We start from the raw sequence: 24,003 nt of genomic DNA on the forward strand, positions 1-24,003 counted from the left end.
CTTCCCTTCTAAAGTAACCTTCATGTTTTGTACCAAACTGACTATTGAGTGACTAGAATGTCACATGGCATGGTGAGAAAAAAATAAATCAACTTAAAGGTGTGCTTGCAGTGAACTTGCTCATGCCTTTCAAAGCAGGCTTTATCATTCATCTCTTATTCTAACTACATCTGTGTCAACTTCATCTTTGTAGGCCCCAAAGGCTTTATGCTCTACTTAGAAAAGCCAAAGGCAGAAATGTATCAAGTGAACACACACACACACACACACACACACACACACACACACACACACACACACACACACACACACACACACACACACACACACACACACACACACACACACACACACACACAATGCTCAACCTCACATCAATTTTGAATAGAGACATTAACACTAAACTTCGGTGTTTCCTCTTTTTATAGATTTTGCATGTTTAAATTCTAACAAGTTTCTTTTATTTAGTTTGATTTGAATAAAAACACATCTTTCACAAAACACGCACGCACTCACACACACACACACACACACACACACACACACACACACACACACACACACACACACACACACACACACACACACACACACACACACACACACACACACACACACACACACACACACACACACACACACACACACACACACACACACACACACACTTAAATCTAAAATGAGCGTCACAGCTTGATGCTCTGTACGTACTGTATACACACTAAGACACAGACACACACACAAACCCACTCCGCAGCAGTTACAGCTCCCATGCTGGGATGGATGTGGACATTGTGTTGTTGAGCACCCTGCTGCTGCTGCTGCTGCTGCTGCTGCTGTTTTTCACCATTGTTTCCCTTGTGATGAGTTCAGGGGCCCCGGAGCCCAGAGGACGACGGTGCGATCTGCAGAGGAGGAAAGGAAGGTCCGGTCATGGGGGTGCCACCTACACTGGATCACCTTGTCACTGTGCTCCCCTGCCAACGTCTGAGGGAGGGCCTTTGTTAGGTCACCTATAAGAACAATGGCAAAACAGTGGGATCAAACACTGAGCACTGACTGAGCACTGAGCTGCATTAATATGGTGGACAAATGATCAGATATAGGACTCCTTGAACAGGTAAAAAAACAAAAAAATCATGGCCGTCCTGTACATTTGTAATAAAAAAGAAAACCTTTCCTTAAAATATGTACACTTCTTCAAACATCAATGAATCCGCAGTTTTAATGTTGACACCACTTTTATGAAAATGTTTTATTCTTGTTTCATTGAATCTATTCTTACTTTTTGTTTTGTCTGCTGGCACGGGTCACTTTCTGTAAAGCAGAAAAATCGGCTGCAGGCACTTGTTAAACTGTGCAGCAAGATTGCTGGAACCCAATTGAGCAACCTCAATGACCTGTATAAGGTCAGGTCACTGAGGAAGGCCCGCTCAATCATGGCTGACTCGACCCATCCCCTGTACCCTGAGTTTACCCTGCTGCCATCAGGGCGCAGATACAGGCTTCCACCTTGCCGAACTAACCGGTGGAAGAAATCATTTATGCCTGCTGCCATCAGTCTGGTCAATGACCACATGTAAATATGTGATCTGTTTGTGTTATTTGTTGTCTTATATGTTATATGTTTGCCATCTTTTTATACTGCTGGCTGTACAACAAATTGCCCCTCGGGGATAATAAAGATACCTTGAACCTTGAACCTTGAATGGTTATCGAGCCATTTTAACATTTTCAAACACAAATTAGAAAATCGTACTTGAGTGATTAATTTTTGTTTTTATAAAACCCCTTTGCGGACAGTATCAGTGTATGTCATGTACATAGCTATACAAGTCATTAGTTGGCGTTGCTATACCTTGAAGGTCACTGATGATGATTTTGTTGTCATAGGAGCCGGTGAGGAGATGATGCGCTCCAGGTGAGAAGCGCACTGAGCGGATGTCAGTGGTGTGGGGGCGATGGGTCTGCACTATGCGGCCTCCTCTGATGTCATACAGCATGCAGGTGCTGTCCTCCTGACCTGTGGCCAGCAGGCGGCCGCTGGGGTCCACCGCCACCGAAGCCACTGCGCTTCCTATGTGAGACAGAGTGCTATTGATGTGTTTGCTGTGGTGACTGGCTGTGGCTTTAAAAAGATGACCAGCCAGGCTTATTACAAAAACTAGAGACTTTAGGTCATACGAAAACTTTTATCTATTCAGTAGCACACATTTTTAGTTATTGCTAAAAATATGATTCTTAAGGTTTGGAATAAGGAGATAGCCCCCTGCTTCGATATGTGGCTCATGGAGTTCTCTAGTACTCTATACAGTATATGGAGAAAATCCATTATGAGATCTCAAGGAAAGCAGAAACATTTAAAAACAGATATGGCAGCCTTTCCTGGACTATATAGCAGCGCTGAAATGACCTTCATAACAACTTTTTGACTTTAGATTTTTTGCTTAACATTTAATTTAAAAAATGTCCTTAGAAACCTGTTAAGTAGAGTTTGCCATGTTAGTTGTTCATTTTATTTTGTCTTTAGTTAGTGTATTCACTTTTTCAATAAGATATATATATTTTTCACAAAATATCCAAAAATAAAGTATAGGCTATAAAAAAAAAAGAAGATGACCAGCCGATCATTATGTGACTGACCTGATCCGTGCAGACTGGTGCCCACCACCCGGACACAGCTGGGGACTCGCAGGTCCCAGAAGCGCACTGTCTTGTCCTGGGAGCCTGAGGCGATCATCCAGCCTCCCCACGTATACACAGTCAGAATGTGTCCTGTTGAAGTCTTAAATACTGAACATGATCTACCATCGTCTGCAAACTGATTTCAAGCACATCTGAAGCAAGAACATACCGGTGTGTCCGCTCAGGGCGTGAAGGCCTTGTCCTCTCTGACAGTCTGTGGTGTAGATGTTGCAGTCCCCGGCTCCAGCACTGATCAAGGTGGATCCTCCGCTCTCGGGGCCCTCCATAAAGGCCAGGTCCCTGATGGTACCGTCATGCATGCTGAACTCCAGGTCTGGGCCTGAATCAGGAGGCGTACATTTGGGGTGAGTTATAACTTAATATCTGGAGATTGGGTGTGAAAAATGGATGTTATTTATCAAATACATGCTGAAGTGCATACAATAGTGTACCTGTGGCATTGCAGCTTTCTGCATTGAAAGGCAAGACTTTGACAAATTTATCATTGGAGCCAGTAGCCAACAGTTGTCCACAGTGACTCCATGCTACACAGTAGATTGAGCCCTTGTGGTGTTTGTTCCTCCTGAAGCGCACCGGTGGCTGCTTGGCTCCACCGGGACCACTGAACCCACCAAGACAAATACCAGGAGAATAGGTAAGCATGCCATTATCAAATGTCATATGATAATTATGGGGGTAAAAAAATGCAACTAGGATTTAAATATTTTGACCATTGACTTTGAGTGTGTACAACCAAGTCTCTATTGTAACATGCAAATTAATATGAAGACACTGAACAAGTCATCTTTTTGCTTTCCTTGTTCAAGATTAGAATTGCTGAAGACAAGACGGTGGCATCATCCCACAGCATTTGTGTGCACATTTATGGTCATCCCCATTCTGCCACTATAGAATTTGGTTAAAACGAGTTTTGACTTTAGAACCATCTATAAGGCCATACTTTTTTACTGTTCTGGACTGGTGAATACATTATTTATCATCATCATCATGGTTCCAACCTGGCAGTCAGTGTTTCTGGGTAGCCACAGACTCTCAGGGTTTTTGAGTTGGAGCCAACAGCATAGAGCGCTCCAGCAGGATGGAAAGCCACTGCACGTAGCGCCTGTGTGTCCTCTAGCTGGGTCACTTTAACAAACTGTGCTTTGGACTTCCCCGGCTATAGAAGACCAGAATAAATAAAATCAAACTGATGGATATACATCAGCATATACACAAATACTCTTCTAACACAAATACTCTTCTAACACTTAGAGACACACTATTTTTCATTTACAATCTAGTTCTGTTAGCTTGGATTTGGATATCTGCTGATTTAAAAAAAAATGTATGGTGATATTATGTGTAAGGCTTAAGCAACACATATCAAAAAAGCAAAAATATCGAAAATAATATGTACATTATATATTAATATAAATACCAGTATTTTTATAAAAAAAAATTATGGAAAATCAAAGAATTAGGTGGTCATAGGGACAAACAATGTAGGACACAGTAGAAAACACAATGGAGTTTGCTGTACCTCGTGCGAGTTTCGCGTCGCAGAGCAGCCAGAATCCTCTTGGACTGTGGTGCAAGACCCTCTGATCCTCTCAGCACTGTTAGTACAACCACAAACATCTTACTTTGTACACTGTTATTATTTGATAATTGACGGTGAGTCCTTAACATAATGACATGACCTCTCTCACCTCTGACTGGCAGGAACTGGGGACTCACTGAGGGAGGGCAAGCCGTGGCTCCCGGCCCCCAATGGGGTGCTGCTGACCCGGCCACCCTGCTTGTTCTTGGGCTCACCGGTGTCTGGGGTGTGGCGAGCTTTGGTAGCGCCGCTGTTACCGGTCAGTCCGTTCAACTGCTGGCCCAGCTGTGTCATCATCACCTCATCTCCTCTGTGGTCAATGCTCACATTCATCTCCTCCAACTTCTGAATGGATCTGGGGCCGATAAACAAAATCCCATTGTGTCAACATTTTGATTCCCTGACTTGCTGATGTCAACACTTTGAACATGAGCTCCACACCTGCTGAGGAAGGTCTCTGTCAGGTTGTTCTGGGCTCCTGCGTCCTGTGGCTTCACCCCTCCCTCCAGGAGCATCTGCTGGTAGAGCTGCCTCTGCTGCTGCTTCTGCTCCAGATGCTGCTGCACGCGCAGACGCTGCCTGTGATACTCCTGGATCTGCTCCGTGGAGTCAGGAGGAAGCTGGACAAAAGCAAAAACACACAGTGCAACACAGGGAGTCAACAACATGCATATGGTTTTTCTTTCAAAAGACGTTGAAAACTCTGAAGCGATGTTCCAATATTCCGGGACAGGATCTGATCAACCTGAATAGGCCCTCTAACCTGGTTGGTTGGTTGATGGATTATTCATTCATGCCATTCGCTATTCAGTGACACACACACACACACACACACACACACATACACACACACACACACACACACACACACACACACACTCTCTCTATCCCCAGAGCCACTACTCACAACTCTTCAACTCCCAAGGCCTCGTCCTCCATCATTCATCCCATAAAAAGTTTTCAAGGACCTCATCATATCCAGCGGGTCTACACTGTATATTCCCCTTCATCTCTCTCACCACTTGTCTCGCACACACACACACACACACACACACACACACACACACACACACACACACACACACACACACACACACACACACACACACACACACACACACACACACACACACACACACACACACACACACACACACACACACACACACACACACACACACACACACACACACACACACACACACACACACACACACACACACACACACAATCTCAAGCTACTCAAGATGGGGCCTGGGATGCATAAAGATGAGCAATGATTGAAGCATCGGGCCATTTTGGGTGTGACCGCACATCAAACCAGATTATCTGCCTCCAGTTTCCATGACCTCCACCCTCTTCACTTGGACAGAGGCAGGAAGGCGCTTCTGCCCCGTGGACAGGTGTGGTTGAGAATGGTGGAAGGATTTATGAGACAGTGGAGGTGGGGAGACGAGGTGGTTCAGGGGGTTCAGGGGGATTCTGTATTCTAATGAGTGTGAAGGGAAGACAGACTGGAATATCTCACTTTGACTTTGACTCAAGTGACCAGACAGACGGCCTCGGCTATTACTTTTTACAGTCTTCACTTTTAAGAGTCATGAAACCAATACAGCCTGAGCAACCGAAGGTGAGACGCTACGTCGTTCTCCCATATCTTAAATTACTTTGTGCTTTCCATTGATTGTTGGTCTGTGTACTGTTCACAATGCACCACACCACACATACACCACTGCACAGCTCATATGGCTGCACTTCTTATCACCTCATTTGTTTCTGTGCCGCAGGGTGGCCCTCCATCTTTTCCAGGGGTCAGAGGTGTGCGTGTGGAGGTGGGTCCAACCAGGCCTTGTGGATGCTTCCTATAGGCAGGGAAATAAACGTCAAAATAAAAGGTCAATTCACAACCATTTTCTAAAATTCAAACTGATTTGAAGTACAAAGTAAACCAATGCAATGCAAGCAGAAAGCAATTCAATAGGTGAAGCGATTGAGCAAACAACAAGAGGTCAAGATCAAATGCCAAGGCCACAGCTAGGGATGAATGTAGCGACTCATTCCCCTTATTATCCCTAATTTTATTATTAATATAACAGCCCGTGATCAGACACATGTAGGCCTACCGGATGGATTTACACACATCAATCGCTCCGTCAAGTTATCGAAGTCAGAACTTTTACTATGAGCAGAGTTATTTTATTTATCAAGTTTATTGTTAAACATTAGTGAAGGCTACTGTTTGCCTATCGCTTTTCGAGTCTCGATATGCATACATTGATTTCATCCAGCAGATGGAGCCAGAGAGCCTCGGTGTGGCCTCAGAACCCTGTTTGTTTTATCCACAGTTATCTTGTAAATGATGGACCCTTAAATACATCTTTGCTTACGTCCTATGTGTTTTTAACAATCACACATACAAACTCCCTGGCTGTGCTGAATTAGCATCTCTGACTGTGGAGAGAGGCATGAATGTCCCGATGCCATAAAGGCCGAATGAGCAGTAAAAACATGCTCTTGGCTCTAAAATATCGGACTTTCTACATGGAGAAGTTACATAGTAGCAATAATCACAGGAAAGTTCTCGGCAGGATACTTTTCGAGGACAACAAAATGTGTTAATGATACAGAGGAAAGAAATGTATCAAAGTGATGTAGTGGAAACTCCCATCAAATACAATTCTCCCTCTGATGGTTAGGGAAACTCTAATCTATCCAGTCTAGTATGATCATTTTGCCCCAGGTACACTCAAAGAAAGTGTTGAGTGTAGGACTAAACAAGGAGAAGCGGCTTTCAGTTTTTATGCACCAAATATCTGGAACATACTCCCAGAAAACTTGAGGTCTGCTGCAACTCTCAGCTCTTTTAAATCAAGTCTGAAGACTTTTCTGTTTCCCACTTAACCTGTTTTTTTTAAATGTTTTATTTCTATTCATATATTTTTTTTTATTAACTTTTCTAATGTGTTCTTGGTGTATTTCATGACTCTGTCAAGCACTTTGAGTGGATTTGTGTCTGAATTGTTCTATATAAATAAACTTGCCTTTCAGGTGAATCGTCCTCCTGATGCACATTGTTTTCCACCAGGCTGCGACTGAGGGCTGACTTGTTGTTGGCCTCCATGCCTCTCTTGTCCGCTAGACCGTGGGACAGGCCATCCAGAGCCGGGTTGAGGGACCTGGACATGTAGGTGTCTGCTGAATGAGGCCTGTTGTGGGTGAAGAAGGGTGAGGTAGGGCAGGGGGAGAGGCGGTTGATGAGGGGAGTGAGCAGGTCTGCGTGGCCCGCCTTGCTGGGTTTCACCACGCGCTCCACCTGGATGTTGAGAGTCTTCTGCTGGAAGGCGCAGGAGAAGGCGCCCGGGGAGAGGTTCTGCAGCCAGGAGAGCAGAGACAGGTCCAGCTCGTCACAGCCGTTACCGCACAGCAAGTCCACACCCAGCAACACCTCGCCCTCCGTTATCTCCTCACCGGTCGCTTTGCTCTACACAACAGACGGAAACGGAAAAGGTTATTTTTTTGGGGGTGGGGGAGTGTGGGGGGGGGCGTCAGGGTTTTTTCATGTAAACCTTGCTAATATAAAAAAAAAAAATTGATTCAGATTGTACTTAGTTCTGTCGAAAGTGTAACCCCTCCCCCCAGGGATCTCAAAGTTATATTTCAGACTGTTTAATGTATTCTGACGTATTTTAAGGTACTTTTAAATAAATAACATTTATCATAAACGCACGATAATATGCTGACATTGATATACAATAGCTTTGTGATGTATGTTCTCTTGATAACAAAAATCAAAGAGGGGTTATTCGTCACATAACGACCCCTCTACAAGTATTTCAAAAGGCCATCAAAACAGTTAAGACCATTGTAAAAGGAAGTGCAATACTTTGCAAGTGAAATTCAATCACCTCAATACAATGCTTTTTCAAATGTTCTTAGGACCCCGCGGGTACCCTGTGTAGATTCAAATAAGATCAAATATGCACTTATGATTACATTGGAAGACGCGTAAATGATCAGCGTATCATAATATCACCTGACAGAACTCCACGCAGCACTCGTAAAGGATCCCCTTGATGAGCAGCTGGAAAAGGCGGTTGCCGCTGGCCCTGAAGCCTGCCTCGCTCAGCTTCCTATCTGCGGGGATGAACTGTGCCACCATGGGGCAGGCCTCCTCAAAGCAGTGGACGCGCGCCGTGCTGGGGTTCCAGTCTTTGAACTCAGCGTGGTGGGTGAGGCGCGGCAGGGTGAGCAGCAGGCACAGCTGGCTGTAGTCGTCCTTGGTGGGGCAGAACTCCTCCACACTGTGCAGGCACTTGACGGCCTCCTGCATACTGAGCTCTAGCTGCAATTGGACAGGTGAGTATATGCTTTTTTATTTAATCTGAGGTCCCTGTGTTCTAAACTGTTTTTGTTTTGTAACGTGTGTGATGATAAATGGATAAATGTGCTAATGGACTACAGATGGAAATTAGCCCCGAGCTACAATCTGGCATATCTACGTGTACTGCTGTACGTGTTCATTTACATGCATTGTCCTGAAGTACTAAAATAATAAATAAATAAAAAGTTAAATAAAGGATTATATGAGCTGTTCAATAATAGTTTAGCATGTCAGAGATCTTAGGACGGCAGCCAGTGAAAGCTGCCAGGCTGCAAGTCTATTTCATTATTAGGGGTTGGGGTGTATCAAGCTCATGTTCCCCCATTAAAGTCTAATCTTTTTAACATGTTTTAGAAGAAGCTTCATATTTACACAGCATTTTGAGTGTACTTGGTTTCCTGGGCCGACTCTGATGACCTCCAGGCCAATGTAGCTTGGTTCATCATTAATTGTCAGACTTATTTTTTTTAACCCTAAAACAGGCAACGTGCACTGGGAGATACATACTCTTTAACATCCTGTAGGGGGCTTGCTGGAAGGTTTTCACTAATCTAGTTAGCATTTATCAAAAGACTTGTCTGTTATTAGCATCTAGGTGACATGATTTGGTTCAAGTTATCTTTCATTGTTTAGTCAGCCTGATCAGAAATCAACATGGACGCCAGTGGTGAAGCGCCAGCTTCCCAGGGTGTAAGTAATCATATATTAGACATACTTATTTTTGTTAAAATAACAATCTAAATTCATATATTGAATTAGGACATTTGTCTTAACATGCTGATGAAGAAAAAAAAAATCCATCTGTGTTTGTGGGTTTTTTAGCAGAATTTGAAATGTATGTATCCCCAGAGATACGTTGCCTGCTTAGGGGGTAGAAATTTGGTCAATGTTCATTATTCTGAATTTTATTTAAAACTTGAAAGCATGTTGATAATGACTGCAGAACCATATATTATCATGAACAGTTGTGCCCATTACAACATTATTACTGTATTTCACTTTTAAAATTATCTTTCTATATTTATGTATACTTAGGGCAGTGCTGCCTGGAAGGCCCTATCCCTAACCGTTGGGGGCGGGGAGTGCCTTCCAGGCACAAAACACAAACTTAACTGCCCAGGGATGGCCAAAGCCACTGGCAGGGAAAGTAAGCTGCTGTTAATTAAATATATAATTTCCAGCTGGTGGCTGCTGGTCGTTGTAGGCGCACAGTGTAGCATCATGCCTGCATCGGCTTCAGAGGAGCCTCTGACGCACCTGTGGCAGCTGTTTGAAAGGATCAGGGTGCAGTGACTAATAGTCAATCCTGCTACAGTTTGGCCTGTCATCCATTGCTTTCCTTGGGCACTGCTTTCCACAAAGGGAGCCATTAAACTGGTACACAAGTAGGACACCGTGCCAGGTTCATGCACACGGCACCATAAAGTCCCTACATTCCTGTTGGACGGCCTCCATTTCACTGCCTTCGTGGACCACAAGCCGTATACTAAGCTGGTGGGTGTTACATTTGTCTGGCCCCGCCTCAGGAGTGATGTAAAGACCTGGGCTAGCTTCAGTTTGGCCTGTCAGCGTGTTCAAGGTACACATGATACCAAAGCCCCCTTGGCGCCGATTCTGGTCCCCGAGAGGCATTTCGACCAGGTCAAAAAGGACCTGGTGGGCCCCCTGCCTTCCTCCCGTAGGTTCACTGACCTCCTCACCTTGGTGGACAGCACCACCAGGTAGCCGGAAGCCATTCCTCTGCATTCACTGAAGTGGACTGGGCGTTCCTCAGGTCATAGGTAGCCCGTTTTGGTATGCCGGCTGACCTCACCTTGTACAGAGGCCCACAGTTCACATCCGAGCTGCATGGCTAAAGGGTCGCAACTGGGTTGACTGCCTCCTGTGGTTGTTGGCTTGTTTGGCTCTCTGCCCCTAAGGAGGACCTGCAGTTTTCATCTGCTGAATTGGTTTACAGACAGCCACTGGTGGTCCCATGAAAGTTCCTTCAGGACGCTGCGGTTCTGTGGATGGGCGCGTCACATTGGACTTTTGCCCTGGGCAACTCCAGCCCCTTCACTCAGGTCCCCCTGAAGACTCCCCTATGATGGGCCCTTCTGTGTCCTGGAGGCGGGGACCAAGAACTTTGTGGTGGACATGGGGGATAAGCTAGAGCGGGTCACTATGGACCGTCTCAAGCCTGCCCATCTGGATGTGGCTGATCCAATTTGATGAAACTAGATTGGTAAAACTGAATAAAATTTACTTAAAAAGTAGTATTTGTAATTTAAATGGACAAGATAAACAACAATTTATCATTTCTGTTCATCAAATTAAAAATTTATATTTTTACCATTTTGGCTTTTTTTACACCTTAATAGGGCAACGTATCCTGGGAGATACAACTCGTAAAACCCAAAATATACAAAGTATAAAAAAAATGTATGTGGAAATATTTTTCTTTGGTCTTGAAGAGATGAGTGATAACATGAAAATATTTTTAGAAACTCATTTTCCACTGTTGCCTGTTTAAGGGTTAAATTGCGACTGCTCCTATACTAATATCCTTAAGGCTTAATCCTTAATTCCATATTTACGTACATTCAGAGGTTCTTCAGCAGCAGACAAGGCGTTATTTACGCACAGAGCTTCAAGAAACCTCTGCTTCAGTATAATGTAGCGGAACCTGGAAACGCAAAACTCAGTGTTAAAGAAATACACTTTATTGTACATTAACTGATTAAGAACATTTTGAAAACTCACTTGTCTGGATTTGCTTGATTTCATGACAAAATTATTTGATCAAAATAAGGGTTAATTTGCATCCAGAGTTTGGTGGTTGGTAGGAAACTAGGTGGTACTAGAGCATATGGGGGCCGGACTTTATTTAGTTCCAATGTCTACCGGTCTCCTGCTGTACTGGTAAGTCCAAACCAATTGCCAGTAATAGGAAACATTATAAATACCTAATATTTTACTTGAAATATAGACATACACACAATACTTTGATGTACTCAAATTAAGACTATTTCCAGACGACAACTTTATCTCAAAAAGCTGCATTTCAGTTATTATTATTATTAATAGTAATAATAATAATAATAATAATAATTGATTGATTGATTGATTGATTGATTGATTTATATTTATTTCGTCCATGGATGTCTTCCAACAAAACTCATTTCAACATTCTCACATGTACAATCCATAAAACCATGACGAAAAGGAGGCAGGATGAAGAATATCTTATAATATTATTATTATTAATAATAATAATAATAATAATAATAATAATAATAATAATAATAATAGTAATACTTCCTCAACAATACATTAAAACCACCCTGATGTCCCTTAAAGAGCCACTCACACTTAAATGTGTCCTATAGATGACATAAAAATATGGCCAGTAAAGGTACTTTGATCTAATGAGATTAGAGTAATCCCTCACATTCATTTCCCTCACCTTTTCTTATCAAACTTCTCCATTGCTTCTAGAGGTTGAATAAACTGCATCACCTCCTCCCACTGGCCGTCCAGAATGAGTTGCCTGTTGATAGACACACATGAACCATTTAAAAAGGTGGAGTCAGCGGTTCTGGAGAAAGAGTTGTGGTCAAAATCACTTTTGGTCAATATCAGTGAATAATATCTCCTCACAATCTGCTACCCGGACATTGTGTGTGCGCCGTAAAATAAGAAAAGAAACCAGTGTTTCTTTACAAAGCCTAGGCTCTGTAAACGGGCATGTAAACAATGGGCTAATGTAAACAAAGGGAGCCCATCATAGATCACAGAGTTTAGGCTGTGCATTGACACTGGATTATTTTTTTTTCTTCCAGAGAGCACACAGTACGTATGGGGAAGCAGGATCGTGCGGAGATTGTCACTGTTTTTGACAAAAAGTGCTAATATTGGACAACAACAAGCATTCTATAATCTTCCCTTCCAGGACACTGCTTACATGTCCTTCACATCATGCCACGTGCGTTTGGCTATACAGTGCAGTCATCACCTGAGGAAGAGCATGTCGTCGGAGTAGAGTCCGTTGATGACACCGCTCTCCTTCTCTAAGGCCAGCATGCTGATGTGCAGCTTCCTGGAGTTGAGGAAGTCTAGCATCACCTTGATCACCTCGGCCTCCTTAAAGCTGATGGTCTCCTCGGCCGTCATGCTCACAGCTCTGCTATGGCGACTCACAGCTGGCTGCAATAGAAGATGAATTAGGTGGATGGACCGTGTTGATGGAAAAGCTGCATCAAAAGAAGAAATATATACTTATATGCTTCATCCATCCACCCATTAGTTAAGTTAAGTTTTATTTATTCGTCACATACACAATTGCACAGGGCAATGCGTAGTGAAATTCTCATGTACCAGTCCGGCTGTAATTCGAGTGCAAGATTATAATAATGATGAATGATAAAAATGATGTAAAATTGATTTGTTTAAATTGATCAGATTTCATACAAATAAAAATCAATACGTATAAAGTAAATTCTGTTTTATAAACAGCATTTACATCATTCTGTCACTGTGTGGATAGAAATATGTAAGAGCAGAGGTGATGTGTGTAGAGGATGCATACAGATGGATCAATGTTAATGAAACAGGCCTACTCATCCACACTTCTATTGCCCACTGGTTTTACACAATGAGGCACCAGTTATGCTTATCCTTTCAGGGCTTTTTAACCCTTAGGTGCTCTTGGGGACGTTTTTGTCCTTTCGCACTTTTTTTTCCGCTCTTTTTTGTGTATAACTTTGGCTGTGCTTATGTTAACTGAATACATTTTGGCCAGGGATTTTTCTTTTTCAAATGTTTTGTGAATTTCTACTCAGCAACTTTGTACCATCTATAATAAAGGCTGGACACTTTTGTGTTCCTCTCATGTCCTTAAGGACGTTTTTGTCCCCTATTGACTCCCATTCAATAGGGGATTGAAATTTTTACCAATTTGATCCTGCTGTCATTACAGCATACAATATTTTTTTCAATGATTTTATGCTTTCATCCTAGAGTCTAATTATCCCACTCAAAAAAATCCACTTTGCATCTATTATATGAGACATTTTTCAATTATTCACGTCATCACATAAGCTTGCATGTAAAGGGTTAAAAGCAATTACAAATTAATGAATATTTGATATGTATGTAAAGAGGTCAAGTTGGATAAAAGGTTTGTAAAAAAAATGTAGAAAAAAATATTACTGTAAAATGTTTTTATGGCAGTTTATAGGGAGAGGACGCTTTTGTCCTCTAAGGTAACCAAGGCGTAGTAAAAGTTAAGGTCACACAATTAAGTGTGTCCATCCCACTCGACAATAACAATAGGCTACCAACCTGATGTTTTTAAATGTGATTTACTACTGACACCACTGGAGGAGATTCCGCCGTGCCGGTGGAATAGTTTTTTAATAAGAAAGGGAGTTATTTATGCCCGTTTTACAGGAACTTAGTTTGCATGTAATATGTAGCCTATGAATTCCTATCGTATTGTGCAGTAGCATTCCAAACATTCTCTTGCGGTGTCTTTTCTAGGCTACAGTAAACATTTTAAAATGGCCTAACCGCACAATCATTCCCATATAGCCAAAGGGTGTATATTTTTCCCATGCCTAATAGTTATCTTAGAATGCAGTTGCATCTCATAAGCAGACCTACAACGGGTCTTTCATTTTGCCCGATCCATTCGCCCCGAGTTGTGTAGCCTACGTATGATCTTTTATAATAGGTCCATGCGTATGATGAGTCTGTGTGAATGAGCAGCAGTGATGCCTCCGGGTGTCAGCCAATGACACCGCCCTGGTTCCATCCTGCGGCCCAAACCTGACAGCCTCAGCACTTTATAGCTACGCTCAGTTACACCTTGTTTACTTGAGCATGAGAGCACGTAGCGCGCACGCACACTGTACAAATAAACAGCCGTTCTGTGGACTGGCGTAAGGACACAACAAAAGCTAACAATGTCAATAAATTCCCCCCACTAAGATTCCCCATCATGGTATCGTTGTGGAAAGACCTACGCCAGTGGTACCTAGGTACCAAACGCCAACCTGAATCGGTGCCCCGGACTCCTCACCTGTCAGTTTGCGCCAACAACACGCCGCATTAAAGCCGCTCCAGCCCGTCTGCAGTCTCCAAATGTCACGTTACCTGCGAAGGAGAGGAAGGGTAGATGTGAATGGTTGTTTTGGATGCGAGCGTCTCACGAAGAAAGGTCTCTTTATCCTTGTGTCTTTTCTGTCGGTGTGTCTCGCGGTTGCCATGAGGACGCAGCCGCAAACCACCTATCAACTGTAGCGAAGACGCCCCGTTTTCACGTTTTCACCCCAACAACGGCAGGAACAAATACATAAAAACTTTTAACTTATTTAACGGCGAAATTTAAAAGGTAGGCTAGGTATACGATATTCTAATTATACGTGTGGTTATAGCCGTAACTAAATTTAAATTAAAACATTGTTAAAACAAAACAATAACCTGCCTATCAAGTTCAATATGTAGGCCTAGGCCTACGTGGTTGACTAACATAGCTCAAGAACACATTATGCTATTTAGCCATGATTTAGTCTGAGCATTTATGGGGTCATGGTCATCCCTGTTGGTGATAAATGATAGTATGTTCAATATTGAAGTTCCCTTTGGATTTAAAAAAAATTATTTTAGTTGAAGGTGCTCCGAGGAACTTTCAGTTTGTGTTCATTCTTGCACCCCCTTTGGAGAAAAGCGGTAGTGTTTTTACTATGCCAGCTGTTGTTCCTGGGTGAGCGGACCCATGACCTATTATTTACTATCTATGCCCATGACAAAGGCATTAAGAAAAACTATATAAAAATATAATTCTCTGCACTGATGGTGTCATTTGCTGTTAGGCTACATGTAGGCCTAATGTATGATCATCACAGTAAAATGAGACTGTTTCAGAAATATTTAAAAGTTCCTTGTAGCATCTTCAAAGAGATGAAATGATGATGTAAATATTGATGATAAAAAATTAGGCAGGCCTTTTCATTTTGACTCAACACACGTTATACAGTGAACCACAATGTATTCTACAAAAACGCAGAAACTGTAATCGGCCTTCAGTTGCCACGGAGTGCCAGTGAATGGCCAATCAACCTTCCCTGCATACTAGTTTTATCCATGGGTCATGTTGAACCCTGCAATGTACAAAATACACGTTTCTAACTAGCTAACTCAAAATTCTAATCAAGTGTATTAATCTGTGTGGGAGGACTGGGGCTAAGAGTTGTTGTCCCCATTTTGCATTCACAATGTTTTCTCTGAGTTCTTATCAAAACCATGCACACAACAGTTTTGGTTTTGAATCAGGGCTGCTCTAATCAGGGCCAAACAATTTGGCAACAATGCAGGAGCCCTTTTACAATTCTAAATGTGTGCAACCAATTGACCTCCAGTGAACCCGGAGCTTTTGGGGCTACCTAGATTTAATATAGTCACATCAAACAAAAGGGTTGATGTATCTGATATAAATATGTATTTATGACAAAAAAAGTTGCAAAATAATATTTAACTTTCCATGAATGTTGCATGGAGAAAGATGTGACAGCTCATGTCACCCAGATCAAGTCAATTTTATTTCTATAGCACCAAATAATACACGATATGACAGACCCAACATTACCATGAGCAAGCACTTGCTTCCCTTTAACAGGAAGAAACAGTCCGACGTTTCTTTAGGGATGAAGGCGGCCATCTGCTTTTTTTATAAATCAATCAAGATTAAAACTATACCAATAATATTAACTCCATCCTCCTTTACAATATGTGTTGACTTTATATGACTTCATGTATTTACAATCACCACCACCAAAATACTGAGGCCATGCTTAGTTTTATTCATTGCGAAAAGAAATCAAGAGAAATTAAACCACATGTTCAGCATCAATATGTTGAATGACAGCACAGCGTCTAAACAAACAAAACAAAGTCATCATAGTGAATAGGATTGAGCTCCCATGAAAACATTGTACAATATCAGAACACTTAAAATAATCCTTAACCTCTCTGCCTTGAGCAGCCCAAAGCAGGTGGAAGGAGCTTCTGTGGACACATCCTTTCAATGAGCAAGAGAGAGAAACACTTCTTAACTCTGTCACACTGGATTACATTTTCAAAGACATGTACATGCTCTCTTTTGGTCACATTTCTCCCCCAGTTGAAAATAAAAGTCTTAATATGCAGATGTTGTTTCGGTTGGTAATGGTACCGGCAAGTGGTGTTGTTGATTTGAAATTTGGTGGCATAAGAAACATGATACTGACGCCAATGAAACTCTGCGGCGAGTCTCTACCCGTATGCAGCATTATTATGTGACATTCATTCTCCTAATAACAGGGAAAAAAATAAGACAGAAATCTAACATTTCTGGGGTATTAAGGACATGTTGCATCAATAGGAAACAGACAAATATGCTAATACACACTCTTCACATAATATTTAGTTTGGGTCAGCATACGTTTGTGTTACGAAAGAGAAACAAATGCACAGACGTGTTGAAAATGACACAACCTTATTGACAGTGTGGCCATTTTAATGAATCAGATAGTACTTGCTGTGATGTATGACATACTTCTTTGAATAATGAAGCAGTTGTTTTTTAACTTATCAGCAATCTAAACTTTGTAAATGCACTATGTTAACTACATTTTGTGTTTGGTGGAAGTTCCTAACAAAAATCATCATAAGTGCAGACTTTGTTCAAATGAGTAAGCCCAGTGACATTCGAAAGAATTCAACGTTGACTTGAACGTACCAGTACAACCTTTTAGTTTTAATCCCGATGTTCAAAGATACTTATTAGGTGTTATGACTTGGAATAAGAGTGTGATACAAAAGTTATATTTATGTTGTACCCAATTATTGGAATACATCTTGAGATTCTTGTGTTGCAACAAAGTAAAGTCATTTAAAACAAAATTACAAACATGGCAAGTATATAAGTATATGAGAAATGTATTTTTGTCACACATCATACATTACAGTTCAAATTGTCTGCATGAGTCCTGACCCACAGGTTGAGAACCAGTGATCCGGAGTAACGTCCTGCATTCTTTAAAATCACTTTCTCAAAGAGGGTTTTGAAAAAGCTGAAACCGCCTGGCTTTGTTGAGCTGAACACACATGAACTGTGTGGCTATTAACACTAGCTGTATGCAATTAGTTTTTTTGGCCCTTTGTGGTTTCACGTACCTTTTTAATATACAAACTGTTTAACTCACAGATATGAAGAAAAAAGTGTTCTTCCAATTACAAAAAAAACCTCTTTATACACTGTTTTTCGATCACATCATTGCACTCACACGGTAAAACAAAATGTGCATAAGGCCACACATCCACAAAATACTGCAAACAAAAGTCAATCTGTACAACAATTAAAAACATTCAGTGCTTAATGTTACCAATAAAATGTACTAGCATTCACAATGTCTCTTTTTTGACGTTTGGCACATAGGGAACAAAAGCAGCACTCACACATGCTTCATTAACAGGCTCAATCAGGACAACCTCTAAAAAGACAGACCTGATAAGCATTTTACATCATTCTTCAACAGAGGCATACATTCCAGTTGTTCATAATCTTTGAGTCCTATCGTGTCCAGAGTAAGTAGGAAAGACAAGGACAGGAATGCGATAAGAGAGAAAAAAGAAAGATCAAAACACATAACATAAAAAGACAAATATGCATTCATCTAACTGGCATTGCAGGTGCTTGAATCTTTGTGGATATGTACAGTGAAGTGCAAAGTGAAATGGGTAGGGGTGTTGATGGTAATGTTTTGGGGTATATCGAGTTCCATTAGGACTGAGCAGGCACTACTTTTTTAGGGGTGGCTGGCTTCTTGGTTTGCCAGAGATGGCTGTGGATGGTGACCGCATCGACGCTGGCCGACATGGTCTTGGCCGGTATCTGACTGAACTGCTTCTTGTCCGAGTTGTACTTGTAGAGGCCGTCGATCATCTTGCGTGTGACACTCTTGGGCCCGATGCCTGTCAGCTTGTTGCTCTCCTCCGTCTCGGGGCAGTACGTGTAGAGAGAGCGGAACTGGCAGCCCGCGTCTCGGAACAAAACCAAGAAGTTGTTGGCTTCCGATTTCTCCATTCTCTGTTTAGGGTCAGGGGGGAGAAACATGTCATTAGACACAGTATGAAGGTCAGCTATGTTAAAAGTGGAGTCAGCGATTCTGGAGATCGTGGGTTGTCAAATTCTGTCGATATCTCCTCATGACCTGTCCGTACTGTGTGTGTGTGTGTGTGTGTGAGCTGAAATGAAAAAATCAGCCTATGCTCTGTAAACTTGTATGTCAATAAAGGGTATGTGAACAAAGGGCTATCAATATTCACGTTTACAGAGCCTAGGTTCGGTTGTGTATTAACATTGAATATTATTTTCACTGCCAAAGCAGTGTAGACTGGACAGGTAGCAGATTGTGAAGAGATATTCACGGATATTTACAAAAAGTGATGTTGACTCCATTTTTAAAGAAAAGGAAAGGTTTGGATAATATTTGACTTCTTCTTTGGACTCTCCCACACATACATTGAGCTATAGCTAACAGTCTGTCTGTTCTGTGACTTAGGGTGTATTCACACTGGGAAAGATCCATAATTCACTTGCTTTGGTCCAGACTAAATATAATATATTTTTTTGTTTAGTCTTGTTTGGTCAACTTTCACATTAGACATTACAGCAGTGGCGAAGTGGGTAGAGAGGTCGCCTCTGGTGTGCAGGGTCGAAGGTTCGATCCTCTGCCTACCCGCCACATGTCGAAGTGTCCCTGGGCAAGACACTGAACCCCAAATTGCTCCCGATGGTTCAGAGGGCGCCTTGCATGGCAGCTACTGCCATCGGTGTATGAGTATGAGTGTGTGTATGAATGGGTGAATGTGGTAAGAAATGTAAAGCGCTTTGGGGCTGAGAAGATTGGCTAAAAAGCGCTATATAAGTCAAGTCCATATACAATTACATAGCAAAACCACCACACGTGTGCCTTTATTAGTAACCAGTAAAAACAGGTAGTAAAATAGGAAGACAAAAGATCCAATGTTAGATTTGAATCCACAGTGTTGAAGTTACGTGTGTTTGCGTCATCAATAGAGCCACCGGACACCCTGACCCCCTGCAAGTGTGAAAGAAAGACACTACTGAAAGCTCCAGGCTGTTACCTCTAGGATCTTGTTCTTTTGCCCCTCGTTAACCTTGCCTGCGAGGCAGCAGTGGGCCAGAGCGTTCTGGATGATGTGCTTGTTGGATTTGGCACTGGGCTCCTTGTAAAGCTTTGGTCCTGAATGACAACAAGAGGACACAACATCAGGATGAGACTGTTGTTGACATAGCAACCCCTCCAGTGACGTCAAAGAGATATACTTTCCCCCCTTAATGTTACTCTTTCTTTTGATAACTGGTAGAATGTCCATGTGATAGTGGGCAGACTGACAAAGGAATGTGAGTTCAGTAATTAGATTCAAACTTTTTTCACACAGCTGATATGATGAATTTACATTTCACATCTACAAAGGTGGAAAACACTGTCAGGAAGCAGTGAGACAAGAGGAGGACATAACATTGGACAAGAAAAACCTTGTGACTGTAAAATGACCCGAGATGGTCAAAATGAAACACTTCAGAAATTGAAGGTATGTTTATGAAGTTATTCCGTAAGATCATTATACTAATTATCTATGTTCTTAAAATGTTTATTTTAAAAACTATTTAGGCCAAACTGAACTGTAGTTAAAATTGACAGCTGGTTATATTTTGGCAATATTCTATTTTGTCTTACCGGTGTACTCTGTGTTAGATGTAACAGAGGAGGTTGTGGATCCATTCTCCCAGTCCTTTTCTCCATTTCTGCTGCTGGATCGACTCGGTGACAGGAAGCCGTCTGCAGATTCTGGCCTAGAAAACACACGCATGCACACGCACACACACACACACACACACACACACACACACACACACACACTGGTGTCATTTTCCCCCCATGTCCACATCATGTTTATAGGTTCATCCTTCAAGACTATTTACTGTTTCAGTAGACTGGCGAGACCAGCCTGATCTCACAAGCTTCACATTTGTTTCTCTTACGCAGAATTCTCCAATTATCATTGGAAGAGGAGCCCTGGCAATAAATGACAGGGCCAATCAGGGTTCTCGTTCAGGCCTAACGTTAGTCCTTTAGTGGAAGGTAACCTCTGATTGGTTCATGTAGTCGTCGATCTAGCCTCAACAGACAGAAAAGTGGGAAGTGCACGGTCTGACTGGAGACTACATGAAACTATCAGAAGCTGCCTTCCTCTAAGGGAGGGACGTTACGTAGGGGACTTTGATTTTCATATCTTATATTAGCAAAGCTTGCAAAGCACAGGCAGCAATACAGTGATGTGAAGCAGTCCGGTGCATTTGAGGTCAATAAACGAGGTCAATCAATTACACTGAAGAACTTGTCCTTTATTTGCTCCTTTTCCAATCTTTACCTGAATTAAAATAACTTGATTAAATGACTTGTTAAGATGGATGTTATATGCAGGGTGTGTTGCACAGACCTGGTCGGTGACAAAAAACTAAAAAACTAAAAGATAATTATGCTTTATCAGGTGTGGAAAAGCAAGAGCAGGCGTTTGAGTTGGTGAGGAAGGCACAGCAAAGAGTCGAGTGAAAAACAAAAAACTAAATGTTGTGATGGTGATGCTGCTAAAAAGCATAGCATTAGACCTTTAGAATCATCACCAGAAACCCAGCATGGGGGACAGGGTTGCAGTGCAGGATTGGGCACATCGTGAAGGTCTAAAACTGTCAAGCAAAAACTAACCTTCTCCCTCTCACTTTAGGAGAGCTCAGAAAGTAGAAGAGACTTCCAGAGGCTAAACTACGACTTCTGACACGTGTGAAACGGCAGGAAGGAAAGTATTAAAGAAGAGGAAAGATATGTAAGAATAAAGCAGACATGTTGGAGCTGAGAGCTGGAGTTAGTCTGCAGGGCTTGAGAAAAAGAAAATATCACATTAACTGGACACGAGGAACAGATTAGACTTTAATTCCCCTACATCTTCAAAGTTTTTCTGAAATGTTTTGGCTTTTACTTGTAATGTTATGGAACACTTTTTACATTTAGCTGTTGAGGAATAACACCTGCTGTTACATGTCTGTAATCTGTCTTTCACGAGAATTCAACCTAGAGAGAGCATCACAGCACAAATGTCTTGCTCTGCATAATTCAGTGTACATTAGCTCTATATATTATGCAAGGATTGTGTGCTCATTTGCAGTGGATTAGTAACTGTAATTCTTAAAAAAAGCTAGTGAACTGGGTTAAAATGATTCCCAACATCGGGTGCTTATGTGGTACTTCATGATTTTGAGAAGTTTGGACCTCCATCTTTCAGCATAAAGCGAACCACACTAACTGGCATGAACACATTGACGTTTTCACACTTTTAATGTTATACTAAACACATCCCACTGCTTTGTCCTGGATTTATCAGAGTATCAGAAAGTATGAAATCTTTTAAAAATTGCCCCACACCAAAGGGCTGGCTACACTAAAGGCCACCCTTTTATTGCATTCCCCATGTCACACCAGCAGTTATAGACTTAAAAGGTCTTACCTCGGCGATCTCTTCCCAGACTGAACACTGTCGCGGTCTCCCAGGTTGAGGGAAGCGAGGGACAAGCTGGAGACTGAAAAGACACGTTGACGTGAACCTGGATGTGAAACAAGATGTGGCACGGCACAACACGGTTTACACAGTCACACCATGAAAACAACAACCCCCGGGCTGTCCACTGGGTTTTGTGCCAACACTGTCACAGAGCAATGCAGCTTCAGTGCCATGAATAAAATGAACATCACATAATACACACACACACAATTCATATGGACACTTTATAAATAAAAAATAAAATGCATAAATACATTTTAATTATACATTTATATTATAGTGAACAAAAATATGACATATAAAACATACAAACACAAACTGCATTGCTCCTTCAGTATGTTAATCTTAAGATTGTCTATATTAGTTTGGGTTAGACATTAAATACGACACAGAAACATTGTGTTATTATTTCCGGTGATACTATCAATAAGGGTATGCATAAGTTTGATCAAATTTGCATTAAGACAGGCTTAGGTGGCACAAAGCAAAGTGGCATCAGGACACACATTAGACAGATGGGATGACTTGAGTGTGGGTCATCTCCAAGGTTACCTGTGGCAGCTCTGACGGGGGTTCTGGGGGAGTCCATGCTGTCGCGATGCATAGACTTGGGGCGGCTCCGTCTCTGCTTGGCCCCACTGGCCGGCCAAGGCTTAAGCACGGTGTCCATGTCCTCCATCAGTTTCAGCTGCTTCCTCCTCAGATATTCCTGCTTGATGAACTGCTTCCTGGCCTTGTCTTCCTCTTTCCGGGTGCGCTCCTCCTCTGCTTTCAGTCTGCACAGGCACGACAGAAGGGATGGAAGAAAGTCATACAAAGAAATACTCTAATACTGTTCAAAACACAGGATATTATACACCTTATGATTACACTTTAGAAGTAACTAAATCCATGTCACAAATTATAAATATATATGTCCCAATTTTTGTCTTTTAAATAAAGGAAAACATCTGGCACTGTGGCCAAACCTTCTGTTGTTCTTGATAATCATGTTCTGCACTGTGGTGGTGATCTAATTTATATGGATTGTTTCAAGATTCAAAGCAACAAAATAACAGATGGAAAAAAAGAGAATAAAAAACATAGACACACGTGTCAACATACCGAGCCTCCTCCTTCTTCTGCTCTGACTCAGCCTCCAGCTGCATCTTCTTGTGCTGGCTCTCCTTCTCCCTCCTCATCCTCTTCTCCAACAGTGCAGCTCTCTTCTGAGCCATGTTCTCCTCTGCCTCTCCCTCTGCCTGAGTCAGGAGGGAAACAACATCTCAATGGTCAATGACCAGAGACCAGTTCTAATGGCCACAGTCCAATCATTTCTGTAGTAGTTGGATATTGCAAACTAGTCCTATATCAGTGGATTAGCTGTCATCATTGATTTATCAGTGTGTGTGTTGATGGAACGTGGCAAACTATAAAAAAATAAATAAAAAAAATAAATCTACCCATCATCGTTGAACTACCTATCCCCCCTCCCCCCCCAATCGCCACTGTATATTATACACTTTGATGTTGTAGCTGTCCTATGGTTGTGACAGATCCAGAGGCCGAGCTGATTGTTAATCTTGTCTTTTTCTTTATCTAAGTTGATTTGAATTCATCTCATAAATGATATGATGAATGTGCTGTTACTGTGAACGCTCAGCTCTCCTTTTAGTAATTCAATGAGACAGTA

At 41.9% G+C, this 24,003-nt stretch overlaps 2 protein-coding genes across 2 annotated transcripts in view; both read right to left on the reverse strand.

The window, feature by feature from the left end:
- Positions 1-843: 843 nt before the first annotated feature.
- Positions 844-12,821, reverse strand: LOC307254008 (WD repeat-containing protein 47-like; the record flags this gene model as incomplete). The annotated part of the gene is made up of 15 exons (XM_080032229.1): positions 12,661-12,821; positions 12,112-12,195; positions 11,247-11,331; positions 8,319-8,627; positions 7,327-7,766; positions 6,051-6,147; positions 4,727-4,902; positions 4,395-4,640; positions 4,226-4,301; positions 3,705-3,862; positions 3,138-3,307; positions 2,855-3,025; positions 2,644-2,775; positions 1,859-2,077; positions 844-1,013 (listed from the first exon to the last, which is right to left on the reverse strand). Exons 1-15 carry the CDS (start codon positions 12,816-12,818, stop codon positions 844-846), a joined length of 2,691 nt encoding a protein of 896 aa, XP_079888355.1. The 5' UTR covers positions 12,819-12,821.
- Positions 12,822-16,487: 3,666 nt separating this feature from the next.
- camsap2a (calmodulin regulated spectrin-associated protein family, member 2a) overlaps positions 16,488-24,003 on the reverse strand; it is a 37,157-nt gene continuing 29,641 nt past the window's right edge. Inside the window, exons 12-17 of the mRNA XM_080031961.1 lie at positions 23,436-23,572; positions 22,884-23,107; positions 22,278-22,374; positions 20,453-20,568; positions 19,836-19,954; positions 16,488-18,774 (exon numbers count right to left, since the gene is read on the reverse strand). Of these exons, the coding sequence (XP_079888087.1) occupies positions 18,469-18,774; positions 19,836-19,954; positions 20,453-20,568; positions 22,278-22,374; positions 22,884-23,107; positions 23,436-23,572 (999 nt within the window). The 3' untranslated portion in view covers positions 16,488-18,468. The remainder of the gene's footprint in view (positions 18,775-19,835; positions 19,955-20,452; positions 20,569-22,277; positions 22,375-22,883; positions 23,108-23,435; positions 23,573-24,003) is intronic.

Source organism: Ammodytes marinus (genome assembly GCF_949987685.1).
Source record: "Ammodytes marinus genome assembly, chromosome: 8".
NCBI lineage: Eukaryota > Metazoa > Chordata > Actinopteri > Uranoscopiformes > Ammodytidae > Ammodytes > Ammodytes marinus.